Source organism: Brachyistius frenatus, unplaced genomic scaffold (assembly GCF_029030835.1).
Source record: "Brachyistius frenatus isolate BFR_SWC_R1_liver_20210118 unplaced genomic scaffold, ASM2903083v1 Contig_33, whole genome shotgun sequence".
In the NCBI taxonomy this organism is placed as follows: domain Eukaryota; kingdom Metazoa; phylum Chordata; class Actinopteri; family Embiotocidae; genus Brachyistius; species Brachyistius frenatus.
Genome location: NW_027210632.1, coordinates 1,560,064 through 1,581,699, shown reverse-complemented (window position 1 = coordinate 1,581,699; position 21,636 = coordinate 1,560,064). Strand labels below are relative to the sequence as shown.

Genomic DNA, 21,636 nt, shown 5'->3' with positions numbered 1-21,636 from the left:
GCTGTTTAGCCACCACCGTGTGTTGAATCCTGACACACAGTCAACATCATATACCTGCAGTTAGTTTATTCCCTAAACGATCAGCCTCCGGGGAGCAAAGATCTGCCAGATCATTCGTGCGCGCACGCGTTTGCTGTCATTTTCCACGGGAAACGTGTCTTAAACAATAATGCTCCCCTCCTACAACTGCCTGTTGGCTAAATATGACCACTGCCCACCCATTATGCCACAGTTATCCTATGGCTAGGCCTGTCAAAACCCACAAGTGTGGACTAAACCAAGCAAAAACAAGGCCTCGTCCGGATCTGTTGGCGGCTACCTGCAGCCCTTGTTGCGCGATTATGGCACAAGTTCACTTGGCTGCACAAACTGCTGCGGGGAGAGATCAAATAAACAAACTGCACACAGAGGGGAAAGTGGAGAAGAGAACTGCATCTGTTGAAAACGAGGAAAGGGCTAACACCCCTTTCCTTTTCTCCCTCCCCCTTCCCTCCACCTCCTCGTTTTCTCTCCCCATCCCATCCCCATTTCGAGACCATCATACCTCTCTCACTCCTTCCCTCCCTCATCCTCAGTTAGATGTTTGTTAGTTATGAAATTAAAAAAAAAAAAAAAAAAAAAAGACACCACATACCTTGATGATTCTCAAGGGTGTCCTCCGGGATGTACATGTTTTTGCTTTCATTTACCATAAATGTAGTCCGGCGTTATCCCTATAGGTGATTGGAAGAGAGAGGAAAAAGCTGGAGAGGAGGAGGGAAAATAACAAGAGGAAAAAAAGCCCCCCAAAAATAAAAAATAAAAACAATTAAAGAAGGGGGTTAAAAAGAAGAAAGAACTGTCTGACGCGGACAGTTTTGGGTATTCCGTTATTTCTGTTTATGGGGAGGGTCTTTTTGGATGGAGTGAATATTACCTAATCCCCATGATGGAGGTGAAGGCGAGAAAAAAGAGGGAGCTTTCGGCGGAACCGGTTGGGAAAACGCACCGGTGCATCCCTCGGTACATCCGGGCCCTAGGCGAGAAACATGAGACCAGCACCACGTTCAATTCAATTCACCCCTCTCTCTTCCTTCCTCCAATCTCCCTTGATGTTATTAAAAAAAAAAAAAATAGGTTTAAAAATGTTATAAAGCACGGGCGCTGTCAGTTACGGTCGCAATGGAAGTGCGCAAAAGACGCATTCGTGCGCATCTTCAGCAGCGTGTCAAAATGTGAGAGGATGAAGAAGAGGAGGTGATGGAGGAAGAGAAGGAGGAGGAAGAGAAGGGGAGAAAAATTAGGGAATGAGAAGAGTGTAAATATTCCATCGCGGGTAGCACGGGGTTAAATCTCCCAAAAGGTTGTCGGTTATTCCACGTATCTATAGGAGAGTCCCCCCAAATAACAGAAGCCAGGCCGTCTGGTCTCATCCGGAGACGGGTTTCTCTGTCCTGATCAAGTCCATGATGGTCCGGCGGTGTGTCTGTCAGTCAGTCTGTCTGCCTGCCTGTCTGTCTGTCTGCCTGTGTCTTACTGATCGGGAGTTTGAGCTCTCTCTTCTCTCTGCCTCTGCTGCCCCTGCAGCTCAGCTCTGCAGTGATACTGAGAGAGAGTGAGAGAGAGAGAGAGAAAGAGAGAGAGAGAGAGAGAGAGAGAGAGAGAGAGAGAGAGAGAGAGAGCGAGCGAGCGAGAAAGAGCCCCCCTCCCAATGCATGTAGACGCTTTGACTGTTTCCAGATGTGTGTGCGTGTGTGTGTGTGCCAGAGAAAGAAGGAAGGAGGGAGGGAAGGAGACTGTATAGGCAATGGTGGAGGATTGGCGGCTGGTATCCAGATGATGATGATAGTGATGATGAAGACATAGATGATGATGTTGATGAAGTGTGTGTGTTTGGTGAGAGGAGAGGATGGCCCACAAAAATCCAAAATGTTGAGGAATAAGAGGGCTCGATAAAAGACGGTGCTAAAACCTATGAGTGTGTGCGATACAGAGCATGAGGGGAGAGGAGAGTTATCCTTTGTGTGTGTGTGTGTGTGTGTGTGAGAGAGAGAGAGAGAGAGAGAGAGAGAGAGAGAGAGAGAGAGAGAGAGAGAGAGAGAGAGAGGAAGACGGGAAATGAAGGGGGATAATGATCCATAGCAGGCTCAAACTCTGCAAAGACTCTAATTTCTTCAGGAACAAACAGAGATTGGAGACGTCATGTGTCTGATTTGTCCGTAGTCCCGTCACATCTGGACTGTTTCAGCTCCATTCTTTTCTTTGGCCACGGCTGTGTTTACACACACTAAATATCTGGTTTTTCAACTCTTTTTATGACTCAAGCTCTGATCTTTTCATGCCTCTAAAACAGAAAGAAACCTCAAGGAAGCTGATTTAAAAAAATCTTTGGACGCTGTGTCCATGCGGACCCAAATCTCACAAAACAGATTGACTTGGGAAGGTCGGTTCACAACGACTGATCCTTTATATCTGAAGGACAATGAAAATTATTTTGGGAATTTAATCATATCTTTTTTTGCCCTCTGGACAGTGACGTATGTTTCAATATTGTTCTCCGTGGCTGGAAACAAATTTGTCCTGGCCCCTGAGGCACACAGTCATTTTGTGGAGACAGGGACCCATTTCCTTAGGTAACACAGCAATGAATTGAAGCTCATTTGGGAGTAAAATGTCAAACAAAGTTGACAAAATCAGCTCTTAACTAAATAGCTCGACCACGGCTTTGATGACATTGAGTCAGCTTGGCTCTATAGTCACACTGAGGCTTTTGGATAGAGCTGCTGCGTGCACAAATAAAATGTCACTTCTTAAATTGAGCTGTTTTCTTTAGAGCGCTCCACAGGCAGGTTGATACAAGATTAAAAAAAAAAAAAAAAATGTCCTTATCTGGCCTGTCTTCAAAAATGACCTCACTTTGAGAAGTAGTTCCTGTCTTTGCATGTATATACAGTACTCACAAAACATACATTTAAGTTTTTATATTTCACATTAAAAGATGATTTGAAGGGTATGAAAATGCTTCAAAAACGTAATAATTGGGCTCAGTGATACACACGGAAAGTACTGGAGGTACTGAGCAGCATCTCCAGATTCTAATCGTGGCAGCGACCACCCCATATAATTGTCTTTGACACTGAATACGAACTTCACAATGTGCAGACCTCATGTCAGTCTCACTGCAGGCTATAATCAGGAGGTGAATCTGATGACTCAACCCAGCCTGTATTCATTTGTTCAGTGCCACAGCGCAAAATCACCACCCACCATTCTGTAACAGAATAAAGCTTTTTGTCTGCATGTGTCACTGTAGACATAGTAAAGACAGGGAGACAGCTGATAAATGATTCTATTGATGACATCTGACTATTTAAATGTCTGTTTTTGGAAGAATATATCGTGTTTTGTGACGCAGTTGTTATATTAATATGCTCTATTTGGAGAGAAAGTAAAGATAGTTGAATGCCTCCACAGATGAATGAATGGAAACGTTTTCAGAAGTATATATTGTACATACTGACTGAAATTGTTGGAGAAAACAACATTTCAGCAGCAGGTACCTACCGGTTATCCAGAAAAAAAATGCTACTTTGACATTTGGATTGTTAATATGGAAGCATCAGTGCATAAGTATTATTTTAATATTAAAACTGGTCAAGGTGAAGTTAGTTTTTTCTGTTTATAAACTGTCCTATAGGGATTGCCCTCCTCCAGAATCTGAAAAAAAAATCTGTGACTCCAATCTCTATTGACTAATTCTGACAGCTTTGGGCCTCAAGCAGTTATTTACATGAAACATCCTCTTTGGTGGAACTGCTGAGAACTTATATATATATGATAAATGTGACTAGGGGCAACCGTTTTTTTTGGAAAGACCACAAACCAGAAAGGTTGGGAACCACTGCTTCCATCTTCAGTAATGTACTGTATTTATACAATTATCAGATAAATGTAATGCAGTTAAAAGTCAAATTGATTTATTCTCTGAAATCTCAAGCAAAGTAGAAATGCCTCAAAGCTGCACTTAAGTTACTTTCCACAGCTGCAGATGACAATCTGATCACCACTGTGGTAGTAGTGAGACAGATGGACACTGAGAGGCATAACGCTGGCCTGATTCTCCCCTTAATGTTTCTGTGCCAAACCAGCCTCTGTTTGATTACACTGGACAGTGAGCGCAAGATAGACGGAGGGGGAAAGAAGGAAGAACGGATGGAGGGCAGGTCGTGGGAACAGACACTTCTGCCCAGGGGACACACAAACACACAGACACACACTCTGTATACACAAATGTCCTCTGTAATCCAGTCTGTAAATGGAATTGCAGTTCTATTTATGACTGCTCTATATTTGCAGTCCCAGACCCGTTTGCATGTGCATGTGTGACTCTGAAGCCCAACTGGTCTCTGGGAATCTCAGGCAAACATCCGAATGCCGGCTTCCCACGTGGGAAAGCAACAACCTGCTGGTCAGTGGAAGGGGAATTCCCTCATGGAGAGCGGCTCTCACAATTTTGGACTGTAGACAGTTATCAGTTACCAATCACGGGAGAAGGCAGTTGAAGAGCCATCCGCAACAACGTGGAGGAAGCAGTGAGAGCATCAAGATGGCTCTGCCTGGAAACGGATGGTCAGTCGAATATACTACTGGGACACGGGCCGAGGTTTGTTCAACCTCATTCAGGTCACCCGGAACATCACTGCCTCCAGGATACAACACTGATGACATGTTCAAGCACATGCATCAGAAAATGTATGAAAGAACTAAGAAACTGGCCTGACATTGACTCTGTAATACTCTTTATCTTTTAGAAAGTATTCCCTAAAGTATTTCAATCTGCAAAGGAGAAAAAACAAAAACAAGATTGAGGGCCTTGCATTATCTTACTTATGGATTTTGTTTGTTGTCCTCTATATGCACGCGGTAATGTTTTGTACTGATATAATATTTACTTTGTTTCAGCAAACCTTACTTGCCATAGAACAACAATTACTCTTAAGATATTACTCATATAATTCATTGACGTTAGTTTATAAATTTACAATCATGTATATCTGTTGTAAAGCTCTGGCCATATGGATATTTTTTCCAATGTGGAAACTATGAACAATCCCCACTGGCTAACTCCCATTATCCATTCTACCCGTGAGCCAATCATCAGCATCTCCTGGACCGTCTCCAATCAACGACAAATATTCAATTTTGACTCAAAAGTTATTGACAGTATTGACCTGCTGATGGATAACTCATTAACCTCATCATTTACGAACTCAAACCCCTTAACGAACAGATGAATGTACCACCCTGACAAATAGACACACACCTGGACTAAAATAATAAGACAAGAAGCAGACATGGTGAAGCTTGACCCAAAAGTGTTTCATTCAAATTTAAGAGGAGGACTTGGGGACAGCAGTGGCATAATGGCACTTTCATTTAATAGCATTTAAAGCATATATCTGTATCCCGTGCTGCTTCTGCTGAGGTGTTGCCTGACGTTAATTATTTTTCTCTAGGACGCTCTGACGGCTGTTGATCAATGCACATCAACTGTTGTATATTTCAAACTTGTCACAGGTATAAATAAAATGACTGAAACAACTAATAGACACGAGAAATGCATATTGTATTTGCAGTATAACGCTAAAAAGTAATCATTTAGTAAAAAAAAAATAAAAAAAAAGGTGGATATATGAGTGAAATAAAACTTCTGTATGTTGTATGTTTAAGTAATCTACTATCACATAGGGCATGCAAGCATCTTATGTATATAAAGTCACTTGAAGAGTTTGCTCTGTTAACTCATCTACCCTTGAAAGAAAACAAGAATATGGATATTCATTATCAAGGTGGCCCTACTGATATTGTCTGATATGGGTATTGCTGATGCAGATTTCAAGAACTTACAGTCCTGCTCCCGTATCAGTTACTGTTCTGTCCTTGAGTATTCATTTCAGGAAGGATATGATTTATTTCTGAATCCCAGAGCTGGTACATTATATCTTGTAACATAACTAAAACAACTGCAGTGAAAGAAGTACTCAGATCCTTTACTAAAGCTAAATCGCCAGCACAGCAGTGTAAAAATACACCATTAGCCTACAAGTAAATGTTCTGCTTGAAAATTCCTACTTAGGTAAAAGCTATTATAGTAAAAGTTCTGGTTTGGTCACTCTGGCTGATAGGTAGGTATTATTATATATGACATATATTATATATTATTAATACTAAGCCTCAGTGTGTAAGCAGCATGTTACTGTTGTAGCTGCTGCAGGGGAAGATACTTTTTATATACAGTATAAAAAGGGCACCAGATAAATCTGAGGAGTCGTCAGACGATTACTGGGTGAGGAAAAAAGGAAAAACAAAGTTCTGATACACAAATCTGTTTTAAATGTTTGGACTGTTTCTCCAATAGTTGGTTTTTGGTGAGATATTGAATAAATGAAACAGTAATTTTATAGAGGGCCTTTCTGTGTGCATGTTCTCCCTGTGCCTGTGTGGGTTCCCTCCAGGTACTCAGGATCCTCCCACCATCCAAAAACATGCATGTCAGGTTCATTGGTGATTCTACAAATGGCCTTTAGGTGTGAATGAGAGCTTGAATTATTTCTGTCTGTCTTTGTGTTGGCCCTGTGATGGACTGTGACCTGTCCAGGGTGTAACCCTGCCTTTGCCCAAAGTGAGCTGGGACAGGCTCCAGCCCCCCTCCACCCCGTGACCCTGTTCAGGATAAAGCAAGTATAGATGATGGATGAATAGAAACTGTGAGAACTTTAAAAGGAAAAAAAAAATCACTATTTGGAGGAACTGTTAACTCATAGACATTCAAGACAACACGCATCTATCTATTCTTGCCTTGCTTTCAGACTAACTGCAACTGAATGTGTTTTAGCCGTCCCTTTGACGCCCCCTAGTGCACTTGATGGGAAGTGCAACTGTGGATTGGGAGCCATCAGTCAGCATCAATATATATATATATATATTCATCTCACAAATGACCAAAGAGGACCATCAGCTGCTTATTTCTATCGGGTAATGTGACACAAACACAAAAGTAAAATAGAATAAAAACAGTAGCTCTCGTACAATATAGAAACCACTCAATGCACTGCAACTGCACTTTTTTTTTTTAGTACTTCTCTTACTCACATTTAGGCGTGTGCATCGGCATGTAGCAGCAAATCCAGAACTTCAACAGTGAATAAAAACATAGGGTACAGGAAGATATAAGAAGATGTTCTCAACATAAATTAATTTAATCAAAGGGACAACCGTCTCAATAAGCAGGCTACGCTTACGTGTGTAAGGCGTGAATTTGGACACGGGACTTTTGTCTTAACCCGAACAAAGACGTTTTGGACCTACCCTTTCATAAACAGTCTATGGTACTTGCCCATAGTGACGACTGCGACACTTGAATGCATCACCTGCAAACATTATCTGCCAGTTTTGTTTGCTCATTGTGCTTAAGATGAACGTGGGCTCGTGGGTTATCGCACATAATAAACATACTGCTTGGCTTCTATCTGACAACAGTATATTGGTACTTATTGAAAAATAAACACTTCTGTGGTGCACAACTTCTTTAGTACCACGTTTACGTCCGCATCCCATGCCGCCAATATCAGCAGTTTGAAACAGGTCGGTTGTTGGCCTACCTGTTACTGTGAATGCACTTAAAGTAGCAGTACACTCAGATGCAATGTAAATATAACACTTGTTTTTGTTCAAACGTTTTACTAGTTGAAGTAAAAGATGTAAGACTTACACGCAAACGTTTTTTTTCTCTCTCAAACTCATTGAATCATGATTAAATTAAAGTACAGCTGCAGACCCAATCGTACACATGCATCTTTCTCTTTTATATTATCAGTAACTGTTAAACTGATTAACTGATAAAAAAAATAAAAAATAAAAAAAAATAGCTCCCCCCAAATTGCAGAACGTACCCATCGATTTTTCCAAAGTTGATTGATAAGTCTGACATCGCTAACTCTGCAGCGCAACTACTCACGTCTAAGTTGTTTACAATCTGTTGGCTAAACATGGCCGCTCTCGAACTCACTCATGTCAGTTAGAGCTCGATAACTTTTGATTTTTTTAAATTTACGGGTCTTAATTTGCAGTACTGACTTCTGCGTAACTACCGTTTTCACTGCACTTTCCCGTGACGCTCATTTGTTTTTTTGTTTTTTTTACCTCGTCTTCCTGTAAGTCGTTAGCCGCTGAAGCTAGTTAGCAGGCTAACTTCTCCATAGGGAACAATGACAGCGACTTCAGCCGGCAGCAGCGGCTGCCTCGGTGCCAAAGGACTGGACATAAGTCTGGCTGCTCTGCAGCGACAGGACCCGTACATCAATAACATCGTGGACGTCGCCAGCCAAGTCGCCCTGTACACTTATAACAACAGGGCGAATGAGTGGGTAAGTGAAGTTTGGTGAAAGATGGCATATGCTAACTTAGCTTAGCTTCGTCGTCCTCGGCGGTAGGCGCGCTTTGTCGCTGCAACATTTTACTCTTGAATGAATACTAATTGGTTTGTCTTTTTTTTTTTTTGGTTCGTCTTTTAAGGAGAAAACAGAAGTGGAAGGAACCCTTTTTATCTACACGAGGTAATCAAATTATTGCCAAGAGCTCGGTGTCTTGCAGTCTAAAGTTGTTCTACGCTAAACGACGCAAACTGTATGAAAGGCTCAGTGAGAAGTCCAGTGAAGCTTTTTGTTGTTGTTGTTGTTGTTGACATGTGTACAGAGACAGCGTGTGTTTTCACTGCAGTCTGAAGAATTTCATTTTCCCAGTCACTCATTTGCATCATTTGGATGAATTATTATTATTATTATTTTATCAGTCAATTGTATTTTTGGAATCAAAAATATTGACACAATGTTGCACAAATATTGATAACTGTCCACAATTTGGTATTTTATGCTGTATAGCAAAAGTCAATATGTTTCCTGACGCTATAAAGCCCGTTATAGAAGGACATTGCATAGCTCATTTGAGTTTTATTTGCAGATTGCTTAATCTTTGTCAATATTGTTGACATGTAGTTTTTGTGCCGTGTCCTCTTTGGCTTTCAGGCTGGCATCTCCCAGGCACGGTTTCACCATTATGAACCGACTCAGCATGGAAAATCTGACAGAGCCCATCACAAAAGACCTGGATTTCCAACTCCAGGACCCCTTCCTGCTTTACCGCAATGCACGATGTAAGGAAAAAGACACACACGCACACTTCTGATGTCTGCCTATTTGTTCAGGTTATATTTTGTTTAATATAGTTTAATATTTAATTTAATGTGATATTCCTTAAAATAAATATCAGGTGGCGGTTTTATTTCCCAGCCACTCTCTTGTAACTTACTGTATTCGAAGTAAATGTTATTTTTATTTTTTTATATATATATATATTCTTTAAACCTTGATTAACCGGGGGCAGTATCAAAAGGTTAAAAGGATAGGAAGTTTGTCAGTATTAGACTGCACAGACATACAGCAGATGGCTAAATACCAGGATTTGCTACACATGTGAAATAATTGTCTAAATAAAATGCAGCGTTTTATGCGATGTCGTAAACACCCGCTGGCTTTCTGTCAGTTCTTTCCCCCCATGGCTCCACAAAGAAAAGTAAAGCAGTTTACACAATAAAAGTATCCCACCAGTTTGCCTTTGAGTGTGAAGCAGCAGCAGCTGGAAGTTCATTTTACATCAGCAGTAACTTAATGCAGCTATGTTGTGGTTGAAAAGAATCAGTAAGCAGTAAAGCAGCAATTAGCACAGAGATGGATGAAAAGATGGACAGACCTCAAACAGAGAAAGCATGGAGTCTTGAGCACACTCTACCCATGTGTAGAGAGAGAAGGAGGTGGGTATAATAGCAGGGAGATAACATGAAGATGGACAAAAACAAAAATGCGACAAGTGTGCTTTTAATTGTTGTTTTATGGATCTGATTAAAAAAATAACTGCGTTTTTATCTTTTTTGTTTTGTTACTGCAGCTCTTCAGATTGCTCATATGCATGTAAACTAAGATAAATAACAAATGTCGGGTGCATCTATAGCCACAGGGAGGAAGTCAGACAAAAGGTTATCATAGAATGTACATGATAGTGAGCATGACCCAAGTGTGCAGAACATTTCAGTGAGAACCATTTGCTCCCTACAAGGATCTAAACAGAGGTATTCTGGTGAATTTTATCAGCCTGAGACCCACATATGACACATACACACACACACACACACACACACACACACACACACACACACACACACACACACTCACTCACACGCACGCACACACTCGCACTCTCTCACACACACACACACAACTGCTGAGTGTTCCTGTGGGACAAGAGTCTGACAGCACAACAAAACCAGCCAGCAGAGATTAGATACACCGCAACCGACAATCTATACACTCACTCACTCAGAAGCAGCTGACACACACAGTCCTCCCTCTCTGTCTCAGTCACACACTCTCCATCAGGCTCAGTGAAAAGCAGGTGGCATGCTGTGGTTAGATACCAGTGGATTCCTCACATCTGCTTTGATCCCCGTCCTGTAGCACTTCGTCATTTGTCTTCCTGACACACAGCCATTATTAAACATCCCGAAGGCTCAGTAGAATAATGAGTGTGACATAAACATTTCCCCAGTAACCTCTTTACAACAGCTTTAAATTCTCCCAGGGCACATTAAAAATGATCTGTGATAGTACTGGCCCGTGGTCAGAGGATCAAGTGAAAAGCTAACTCACTTTATTTATAAACACATAAAACCAGTAATCACAACACAATTGATGACTATTTCCTCTGATTACAAGAAGGAAATATGGGCATGGATTATGTAAGTTAAAGAGTGGGTGGATGCAGAGCAAACCTAATGGTCTAAAATAATGGTGGCTCCAACAGATTACTTTGATTGAAGAGGGATAATAATACACCCTAAAAAGGAGACATGCAGAGTGGCTGTAATCAAGCTGATTTTTTTTTTTATCCCCACAGCTAATGTGATTTTATACAAGTGCCCCCAAGTCCAGCATGAGTAGGCTAATATTCACTGAGTGTTTATAGGATGATGGTATGTGTTTGATGTCTCCTCCAGCAAACTGGACAAACACGGGAAGCAGCTTAGCTCACAGAAAAACATCTCTCCGCTGGCTAACGTTTTGATTCGTAAGCTGTTGGTAATGCTGCCTGTCCCGGTGCGTTGTGACCTCTGTGTGGAGGGGTCGTGGAATCTTATCATTGGAAAAACATGCAGCTCTTGGTGATGTTGTAACTTCCTGGAATGGCAGTTGGCACAAAGTGGCACCCCTAAAAATAAACTGCGGAGATATACCGCAGAACAGGGCAAGATTCAGGGGAAGAGAAAATGTAGCCTGACATGATTTCTCTGGAACATATCCCGGTCCACATGGCCCGACAGGCTTTTCACATTCCTTTAAATAGGCACCTACAGTTGTGTTTAGATTCCAGAAGTATTCACCTCAGCAGCATTCATGACCCTTGATTTTTGGCTGACCGACGTAAAAGTTTGCTTTACAGTATACAATATACTTATTTTAATTTATAGTTAAATTACAGAATAGTCAGGTTTTTGTGGCATATACATGCCTGTCATCCCATTCAGATTTTGGATCATTCTCCATAGCAGGTGTCAGCTTTCCACTTAGTCTTCACTCAATTCAAAGCCCATAGTCTTCCGTATGTCAAATGTGTGGACAGTCTTACCTCCAGGTCGCACATATGTATATCCCAGGTCTCTCTCCGACACCAACAAGCCTTTAAATCGGACTTCAGGTTCCTCCTCCAGCCTCTCATGCTTAGGTTTCCCCTGAAACAGGCCTCTCAGCATGGTTTCTCAGTAGTTTGGCAGTCTGCTTCTTTCTTAAATCGTAGCTCCTTTAATTCCTTTTCTGGCAAAATATTCAATAAAAATGATGCCAAAGGTGATGTGACACTTTAAAAAAAAAAAAAAAAAATGTTGTAATCTTCTTTAGAAGTTAAGGATGAGCTGTTGAGTCAGGTAGTGGACATACAGCTGTCACAGCGGTTGTGGCGATGCCTCTTTAGAACTGTGCCTCAGTAGCAAAATATCTGCTGTTAAGCCTCAGGAAGAAGGTGTAACAGTAGTGCTAATGTCTTCTTAGATAAGAGTAGTCTTACATTTCTATATTTACTCCTCTCCCAATGGTTCTTCTTGTTTGACAATAATTCCAAGCATGGATGTATTTCACGGTAAGAGCACTTACCCATCCAGGAAACTAAATACAGGCTAAAAGAATGTCAGCGCTGTTCCTCATGACGGACACAGTGAGCTCTCCACAAAGGTGACTGCATACTGCTGTTGCAGTAACTCTTCACCTAGTCCATCTTGGGCAACGCTGCTGCTTACAAATATCTTCAGTAAAAGCAAAGTCTGATCCGAAGTTTTCTTCATAGACTGGGGGGAAAAAAAAAACTCAAAAGAAATCCCTCACTGAGGGCTGTTGAGAAGCTGTTGTGGCTCACTTGCACCCTCTGGGTTGACGATCACTGACATTTCCAATACACTTTGCTCAAACTAGAAAGAGAAAAGCAAAAATGTGTGAAGCCATCCTGATAGCATTCTCAAACTTGATCTTCCCACATGGCCATTCAGTGGAGCTCCCAGTCGAGTTGACGTGGTTCTCTGCTTGAGGCATACATGTCAAATGTCCGTCTTCATCTCTCATGTCCAGTGTCCACTCTAGAGCTCCCTCACTTCTCTCTCTCTCTCTCTCTCTCTCTAACAGACACTTTTAGTTGGTGCTGCTAGTCTTAGTTCTCCTCCCGCCCTCTTTCTCTCTCACTTCTATCCATCGTGTTGAAATAGACTCAACTCAGGTCAGCAGTCTGGAGAGCTAAACACTTTGTTTGCTTTTGGAGCTGTGGTTTTTTTTAATGCATTCCTTTAATCTTTTTCTCTTTACTCCCTTCTTTTATCTTTCTCTTTCTGTGGGGGTGAGACGGACCAGCATACCTAAAAATGTGTCTTGTATCTGAAACGTCACAGGTTCTCATCCAGCTGCCTTTCTGTCACTCGAGTTCAACATTTTTCATTCATTATCAAAGCTCGGTCTGTGTTTTCTGACAGCTAAAGAGCGCTGAGAACTCCACCTTTCTCTTTTGACAAGTTGATAATCTCCTCTCTAACTAAAACTCCTTGCTTCTTTCTATCCGTCTTGCTCGCTTCTTCCTACATTTTCCCGCTGTCTGACTTGTCCCACTGTCTCTGTCAAACAGTCCCATCCCCAGTGAGCACTAAGTGGCTGTGGCTCCACCAGTCAGCCTCCCACCCACTGCGGTTACTTATTTGGTACTGGGCCTATTTTCCCAGGCTCAGCTGAACTCTGTGTGTATATATATGTGTCTGTTCCCCTCATCCACGTTGACATCCATCGTTTACATAGCCTCATTTGAAGCCAAGTGGGTGTGTATTTTCGTCCATGTCCGTCTGTGTGGGGATGTGTGCTGTCTTATCGGACGGCGCGGTAACAGCGTAGCACAGATCTCACTTTGCTGTCTGTACCCGCTTTCTCTCACTTTAAAATCATGCCTCTACAGGTCCTTAACATTTTTTCTCTTTCCTTCTTTTACTCTCTCATGTATTTAACACTTTGCTTCTTTTCCGTTTTGGGATTGGTCTTATCTTTCACCATCAGAAAGTGTGTTGAGGTGTCAGAGATGGAGTCCTGCTGTCTTTGGCTGGGTATCAATCCTGAGTAAGAAGCAGTAACTGTTAAGCAGTGCTGGCACTGATTTGTAATACTATCATTTAAGTTTTTGAGAAGTGTTTCTGATTTAAATAATGTTTTCTTCCCAGTCTCTTTTTTTCTTCTTCCCCCAGGCAAAGTTCTACTGCTTTTTTTTTTTTCCACCGAATTTAGTGTCTGATGAATGTCTTATAAGTTCAAGGACTGGAGAATCTGGATGTTTTTATCACTACTATCACTGTTTTTACTTCTTGGTTCTACATTATATTTGACAGGAAAAATTACAAGTCTCTACCCACACAGCCTTTTTTTGCAATAATTTAGAGCACCAGTTACATTTGAGAAAACTTGTAGAGGGACAAGTCCTATATGTTACAATTAACAGTTCACATAAATATTGCCATTATAGACAAATTTATACTTTAACCACATTATACAATAGCCATAGTAGCAATTGTACACTAAGTTATTATTAAGTCTCTCCTCACCGACTTGTTGAATAAATATGCAACAATGCTAGCTCTGTCAATATTGATTGTTGTTAAGAGCAACTGCAAATGAATATAGTAAAATGACTCCCTGTACAATGTAATGCAGCTACTAAATACTGTGACAACATTGTTGGTGTATTTTTCCTCCCTTGCTGGCCATGTTTACAGAGTTCAAGAGACTCCTGGGGCCCATGTTTCACTGTGTAATGGCACCGCCTGCTGCTGTTCCCATTGCCTCGGCTGGGAAAAGGCTCATTTTATACCCTGTTTTGGACCCAGCAGGGCTAATAACATACGGTTAACAGATCTGTTGAGATTGCACTGATGTCATGGCAGCGAAATTGTACCACAGCATGCCTGCGTGTTCATTCGATTGTAAAGGTACGGCAGGTCAACAAGCTCGTTTGGTTGTCTGCTGACCTTAATGGCTTGTACGTCTGAGAGCTGCACTGGCACTTTCATTATTTCGTCAAGCTAATTTAATGTTTTGATTAGTTGTATCACTGCAAAGCACAAGATTTTGTTGGATTTTTGTTTACGCAACGTGTTCAAAAGTTCAATTCTCTCTCACTCCCTGCCTCTCATAGCTTCTCTTTCTTCCTCCCTCCCTCAGTGGTTATCCACGGAATTTGGTTCTACGATAAGGAGGACTGTCGACGCATCGCCCAGAGGATGAAGATGTACGTATTTAAATCATATTTTTCACTTGCTAAACTATGACTAAAGGGTTCTGGTCCAACAGCTCAAGCTTATCAGGAAGCTGTTTGGGTTTATTAATGACTCTGCATCTGGTTTAGAGCCAAGATGTAAAAGTTTTAAAGACCTCAAACTACTCAAGAAACTTGGACATACTTGCTCATGGAGTCCTGTGTTCAGTCTGACCCAGCAGGAGCAGGTCCTGGCTCAGTCCCAGGGTGGTTGGCTGTCCCCAGGAGGAGGAGGAGGAATAGTAACTGCTTTAGGAGGAGGAATAGTAACTGCTGGAGGAGGAGGAGTAGTAACTGCTGGAGGAGGAAGACTGGTAACTGCTGGAGGAGGAGAAGGAGGAAGAGGAGGAGGAGGAAGTGAAGCCAAGGCAGTAGACATCATCCAGATGTTAACTAAAGCACGCACCGAGTATGACAAGGTATGAAGAAAAATTATACAGAGCACGGATTTAAATGTTTGATAGCATCGAAGAAATAAGTTCTGCAAAACTGACTTTTCTTCTTTCTGACCATTAGGATGCACAAAATCACCGCAGACCTTCTGTAAGTCACTTATAGTTCTCCATGTTTTTGTGTGTGTTTCTGAAACCCCATATCTTTATTTTTTCTCATTTTTATTTCTTCTCACGTCTCCGTTTTGTCCTCTCCCCACATGACTCTCTCAGGAGAAGTCTACCTCAGAACCAAAGGAGATTGGCGGCAGCAGTGTCCTATGTGGAAACCCCAACCTGATCAAACCAATACCCGTTAAACCCAACGCTCAGGTAAAATCTGTTAGTATGTTGTTTTTCCTTGAGGTCTTCTCTTTATTGAGAAACTTTTGATAAATAGGAGACCTTTTCTTAACCATTATCTTTTATTGTCGTTGTATTAATATATTTTTTTTATATAATGATTGCATGTAATTTTGTTCTTGTCCTCTTACCTTACTGTGTTTTTCCTTGTCCAGGACAGTGAAGGTGCTGAACCTAAGTCTCTCTCTTTGGCCACCCTGTTTGGTTCCCAACATCAGCATCACCACTCACCTAAATCTGACACTGCTCCCACAATGGTGTCATCAGCAGGAAAAGTGGTTCGCCTACCTGTAGCCCGCACACTGACCTACGACGATACACTGAACTCTGGCAGAGGTGTGACCTCCAACGGCGGGAATGTTGCCCTCACTGGGAGTTCAGATGGAGGTATCCGGGTTGTAGTTGGGAAACAGGCCGGGAATGTTGTTGCGGGGTTGCTGCCGAGTCTCACCACCGCTCATCAGCAGCAGCCCACCCAGCAGCAGCAGCAGCAGCACTGCCCCGCCATCGCCAAGCTCATGCAGGGTCAGAGAGGTGTGGGAGCGGTGCTTCACACCGTCTCTGAGTCCCCCGAGAACCGGTTGTGCGACAACGGGGTGCCGCTGGAGCACCACCACCACCATCATCATCTTCATCATCACCATCAGCAGCAGCAGCAGCAGCATCACCATCATCACCATCAACAGTTTCAACCGGACCCGATCCAGAGACTTTTCCAAACCCAGCCACCTCCTCTACCCGCCACCTCCTTCTCCTCTCCCGCTCCTCCTTGTTGCTCCAACCCACCTCATCTGCAGCAGAGCCCTCATCTCTCTTCTGTTTCATGTTCCCACCTTCAAGCACAACAAAGCCAGCAGCTGTTTTTCAGCCTTTCTAAGTCTCAAGCAGAAGCACAGCACAACAGCCAGACATCTTCAGCTTCACAGGGAACAGGTGGGGAAAATTTCAGACCACAAACATGCAGGATGACAATAAAACAGTGAGTTAAAAAAAAAAAAAAAAAAAAAAATGTAAATAATAATAATAGGTAGTATACTGTATACAAGTCATAGTTAATAAATTATTAAATAATACAAATTTTAATGGGACTTTTTTCCGGCTTTACCAGGTTTCTTGCCATCTCAGGTGACCAATGATCGAGTCATTCAACCTCCACAAGGTATAATATCAGCTGTGTCACACAAACTTTAGTCAATTGTTACACAGCTTCTTTTTCAATCATTTCAAAATGCACCAGTTACATTTGAGAAAACTTGTAGAGTGACAAGTCCTAGGTTTTCTAATTAACATTTCACATAAATATTAGATATTGCTATTACAGATATTTTATACAATGGCCATATTAGCAATTGTACAGTCGACTGTGCCACCATTTCTGATCTTGGAATCTGCTCCAGAATTATTTGTTTGGTTATCTAATTGATACATCTATAAACTGTCTTTCTAAAACATGTCTGATTACATATTTCATATCTGACTGAACTGTGAAACATTTAATCAGTATTCTCACAGCTTTTTGACCTGACTGATCTCCAGTTCTTAAATGTCTCTGCCAAGATGCCTGTTTCATCTGTGTAAGCTCTAGACATAATGCTAATTATTGGGCTTCTTGCGCTCTCCCCCCTCAGGTCTGTCTTCCCAGATGACGGGTGTGGTGTCACCTCATGAGCTCCTCCAAAAGCTCCAGTTGGTCCAACAGGAACAGAGCCTGGCTTCTCATGAGCCGCCTCGGCTCTGTCCGGGACTGGCCCCTCGATTCCTGGCGCCCACCCAAAATCAAGGTGCAGGCTCAGTTTTAGGCACAGTCCCAAACCCAACCACAGCCACCGCAGGTCAAAAAGCTGCGCTGCAATTCCAGGTAAAACTCAGTGTGTACAGTTAGCTGTTGACTTTGGACACATGATGAGTACAGCACATGACAAATACTGGTCTTTTTATTTGTGGAAAAGTGAAATCAAACGAGCAACAGTTTCTAAACATTATTACAAATTGTAAATGAGCACCATTAACTGTCCCTGTCTGTGCAGGTCATCTCCCCCCAGCGGATACCGGCCACTGTGGCCCCCACTCTGCTCCTCTCTCCCAGTGTGTTCATTCAGACAAAGTCTAGCGCCGGGTTGTCAGCGGCGGCTCTGGAGAGCTGCTCTGCCCCGTCAGCCCTGTCCAGACCCCCGCTGCAGGAGGAGATCGGAGTTCTTTCCAGAAGCCAGCTTCAAGCCACACTGCTGCATCTGATCCAGGTAAAACTGATATCATTGAAAGCATTTGACAGATTCTACGTGTTGTATTTATGTTGTATTCTAATCTGTGAGCCTCAGTTGTTGGCCAGAGGAAAACCACAGTAATATGTGCAAATAAACATGACTTGCCCACAAGCACACAGTATCAAGTTGTTCGCTTGTGTGTTTCAGAGTGACAGCTCATTCCTGGACTCAATCTATAAAGCCTACGTCAGCCGCTTTGCTAAGGACTCCAGCAGCAAGTACTGATGACTCCTCACACCCTCCGTCTATACATACACTCTGCCCAGAGCCTAATTCTTCCACCTAATATGGATGTGCCACTTCCTGCTCCGAACCACACACACACACACACACACACACACACTCACTAAATCTCCTATGCACTGTATTGTCAGACAACCTGACGTGCTTTCATTTCAAAACAGGTCGCTGGTTGCAAAAAAAGACAACAGTTCTAAAAAAAATTATATATAAATTTATATATATATAAATATGTATATATATATATAAATTTATATATATAAATTTATTTTTGTTCCATTTTAGAAAAATATAACTTTTTCATCTTTGGATTCCTTTAAAAAAAAAAAAAAAAAAAAAAAATTATAATAATTCATGGCACAAATGGGGTATAACTGCACAGTCCTGACCTCACCAGAAGTTAGGAGGAAAATGGAGCCGATACTTAGTCCGCTCTCAGTGAACACAAAAACATGCTGCGCCTTCACACTTCCAAGAAGTTCAAATTTGTATTCATAATCGGCACTATTTTTCTCCTCTAAGTGTAGCAATATCTAAATCTATTTTATTTGATGACACTCCCCGTGCTCCATCTCAGTCATTTATCACAAATCGGCCTGCTGGCCTTTAACAAACAAGTCTTCCTTGTCTAATAATAAGCGCTCAAGGACAAACTTGAAACTGTTTTTTTTTTTTTTTTTTTTCTGTACATTTGGAAAATTGTCAGAATTTGAATTTACAATTTTTTTTTTACATTGTTTAAGTTACTTTTCCTTTCGTTACTGAAGGAATTAATAGGTGAGTATATTTTACCATCCCGAAGGCTTTTAAAATTATTATTAAAATGATACCTCTTCATGGTTTTTTTTTTTTTTGTTTTTTTCATTTTTTGAATTTTCCTAAACAGACAGCAGCTGTGATAAACATCTGCATTGGTATTTTCGGTATCTAAATGTTGTCTCGAGGCATGCCGACATTTCTGTGTGAAGCGGATGCATGTTGTTGATGAGGATGAGTGTGCCTGTGGCGGCAAAATATTGTCCTCTAATTTTCAATGCATTGCACTTTACGGTTGTGAGGCGAGAATCATTTTCTTTCACAGCACTTTGAAACATCACTATAGCTCTTCTGTCTGAATTGTATCATCATTATGAGGAAAGAAACCAACATGGTGTTGATTCAACTTGGAAAAAAAAAAAGGAAGCTACAGGAGACTTGTCAACCTGAACTACCTCGCAGAGAGCTAGTTTGGAGGTGGATGGGTGTTTTATCGAGAGGCGATACGGTGATTGGGCAGTTTTTAAGGTTAAATAGTCTGAAAAGGGTTGTTGTTTCAGTTTGTGAAGAGATTTCATAACAACAGGAAAGGAAATATCACTGCTGTTGTTGTGACTTCAGATGTTGATGATTTTGTATTAATGCCAGAGCTTCTAAACACTGTTACTGCCAAACAAAACAGCATATAAACATCCTCATCTGATATAATAAAACAATTTATTGATTAAACACTTTGTTATTGATAGAAAACCCAGGTAAATATATGATTTAAAAAAAAAAAAGAAGGTAAATAGAGATTTAAGTGAATAGGAAGCAGCAAAGAATCTATTTAAACATCAAAAAAAAAATCATTTCACCGGCCTGCTCAAAGCACTGACGGAGGTGAAGCAAAACTAAATATAATGTATACAATGTATTTTCTCAAAAAAAAAAAAAAATTATATTCCAGTTCCTCATTCAGTACAACAAAGAATTCACTCCTGTTAAAGATGTTTCATTATTTTTTTCCATGGGGTTGGGGGTTTGCGGTCTCTGTTTAGCTTGTTTGCTAAACTTGTATATAGTCAGTCTATACAGTAGCTACCAGACAAAAAAAACAGCAGCAACAACAAAACCAGGGAATCTTTTTCAGGTAGAAAACAGAAGATATTATGTCCTATTTTTGTAGTCAAGAAAAATAATTGTTCAGTTCAAATGATAACCAGCATGTTAGAATTAAAAGTACATCCAAAATACAAGTACATTTTGTCATTTTACAGCAGATATAGTTATTTTTAATTCAAAAGAAGTCATCCATATTTTTTTGTAAACATTTAAGATAATATAAAACAATGTTAATAGAAACATTTCTACACATTTATTTTTGTCTAGAATGTTTTGCTGTTACATAAACTGGAATATATTTTAAATTGGGTATTAAATATTGTAAAACTCCTGTTGTTGTTTCTTGCTGTGTTCTTTTTTTTTGGTTCTTTTCAGATGAATTTGCATGACTGTTGTTATGATTAATATTGTTGGCTACAGCCACAAGTTTCACTAATCGCATAACGGTACGCTCATTATTGCTTTAATGTCACTCTATTGCCTTCTTTTGCCACAATCAATAGTGTAACATAATGTCTACAGTGATTAATCAGCTGTTTTTACACACCCAGCAGTATTGAAAGGCCCAAACCAATTAACCCCAATAGTCTTTATACAATGTTAGTTTTTTTTCCAATATGAAATTGTGTTTGTCATGGTTAACTGAACACACAAATACAAGCCAATATACCAGGGTTGCTGACATTATTTGACTGAGCTTAGTTTCGGCCTCAAGTGCACAAAACAATCTCGCCACGAAGTCCTGTCCTTAGTCCGAAGTCTTTGGTAGCTGTTTGTGGAGCTTTTGATCAAATCACATGGTCTTCATCTGCAGAGGAAGTATATACTGGACCTCACGGCGAGGTTGTTTCCTTCAAACGTAACCTTTCAACCATACATGAAAAAGAGCTTCTGGAAGCGCTCGATGAAAAATGTAAACATCTGAAATTTCACTGACAAATCAGACTGGGTTTGCGGATGAAGATCGCGTGATGAGATTGAAAGCAGTAAGATATCTCCGAAACGGATTTTGCATTGAGGTGTGTTTCTCAGCTGCCGTTTCCACCCGTAAGAATGAGCTTCAAATATCATTTCTGATGCGGGTTCAGTTCCTGCAACCTTCAGTATTGTGCTCTCCCTCCTCAGCCCACGTTGATTGACACTGATTTGAGTGTGTTTCCTGTTTTTCTTTATCCAGAGGTCAATCATCCACTCTTTTATCATGTGCAAATATAGAACCACAACCTCTATATATTTCTGTAGTCCACTGGAAGACGCATGTACATGCTCGAACTAAATACAGCAAGCAGTATGATTTCATTGAAGAGAAGCAGAACTACTTCCAACAGCTGAGATGTGAAGCTTCAGCTGGGCTCAAGCATATTTTGACTTCACTTTTTTTTGCAAATATATCCAGACATGTACATTTCATCAAAGAGTGGAGATGCTGGCCTTGCCGGACATTGCGCCTGAGTGCAACTTCAATTTCTTTTTTTTTTTTTTTTTTTTAATCACCGTAAGGAAAGAAGGAAGGGAGAGAAGGAGGAGCAGCCAAATTTCCCCATTAACATAAACATCCACAT

At 41.1% G+C, this 21,636-nt stretch overlaps 2 protein-coding genes across 10 annotated transcripts in view; one reads left to right on the top strand and one right to left on the bottom strand.

Annotated features, from left to right (window-relative positions):
- cacna1c (calcium channel, voltage-dependent, L type, alpha 1C subunit) overlaps window positions 1-1,567 on the bottom strand; it is a 178,564-nt gene extending 176,997 nt beyond the window's left edge. For all 9 annotated transcript variants that reach the window (XM_069700296.1, XM_069700300.1, XM_069700298.1 and 6 more), the window contains exon 1: window positions 635-1,567. In XM_069700296.1, coding sequence (XP_069556397.1) covers window positions 635-692 — 58 coding nt within the window. In that variant the 5' untranslated portion in view covers window positions 693-1,567. The remainder of the gene's footprint in view (window positions 1-634) is intronic.
- Window positions 1,568-8,022: 6,455 nt separating this feature from the next.
- Window positions 8,023-20,405, top strand: dcp1b (decapping mRNA 1B). Its single transcript, XM_069700311.1, has 12 exons — window positions 8,023-8,405; window positions 8,554-8,594; window positions 9,063-9,190; window positions 14,823-14,889; window positions 15,086-15,335; window positions 15,433-15,459; window positions 15,582-15,680; window positions 15,866-16,643; window positions 16,810-16,869; window positions 17,339-17,568; window positions 17,738-17,950; window positions 18,122-20,405. Exons 1-12 carry the CDS (start codon window positions 8,247-8,249, stop codon window positions 18,197-18,199), a joined length of 2,130 nt encoding a protein of 709 aa, XP_069556412.1. The 5' UTR covers window positions 8,023-8,246; the 3' UTR covers window positions 18,200-20,405.
- Window positions 20,406-21,636: the final 1,231 nt, after the last annotated feature.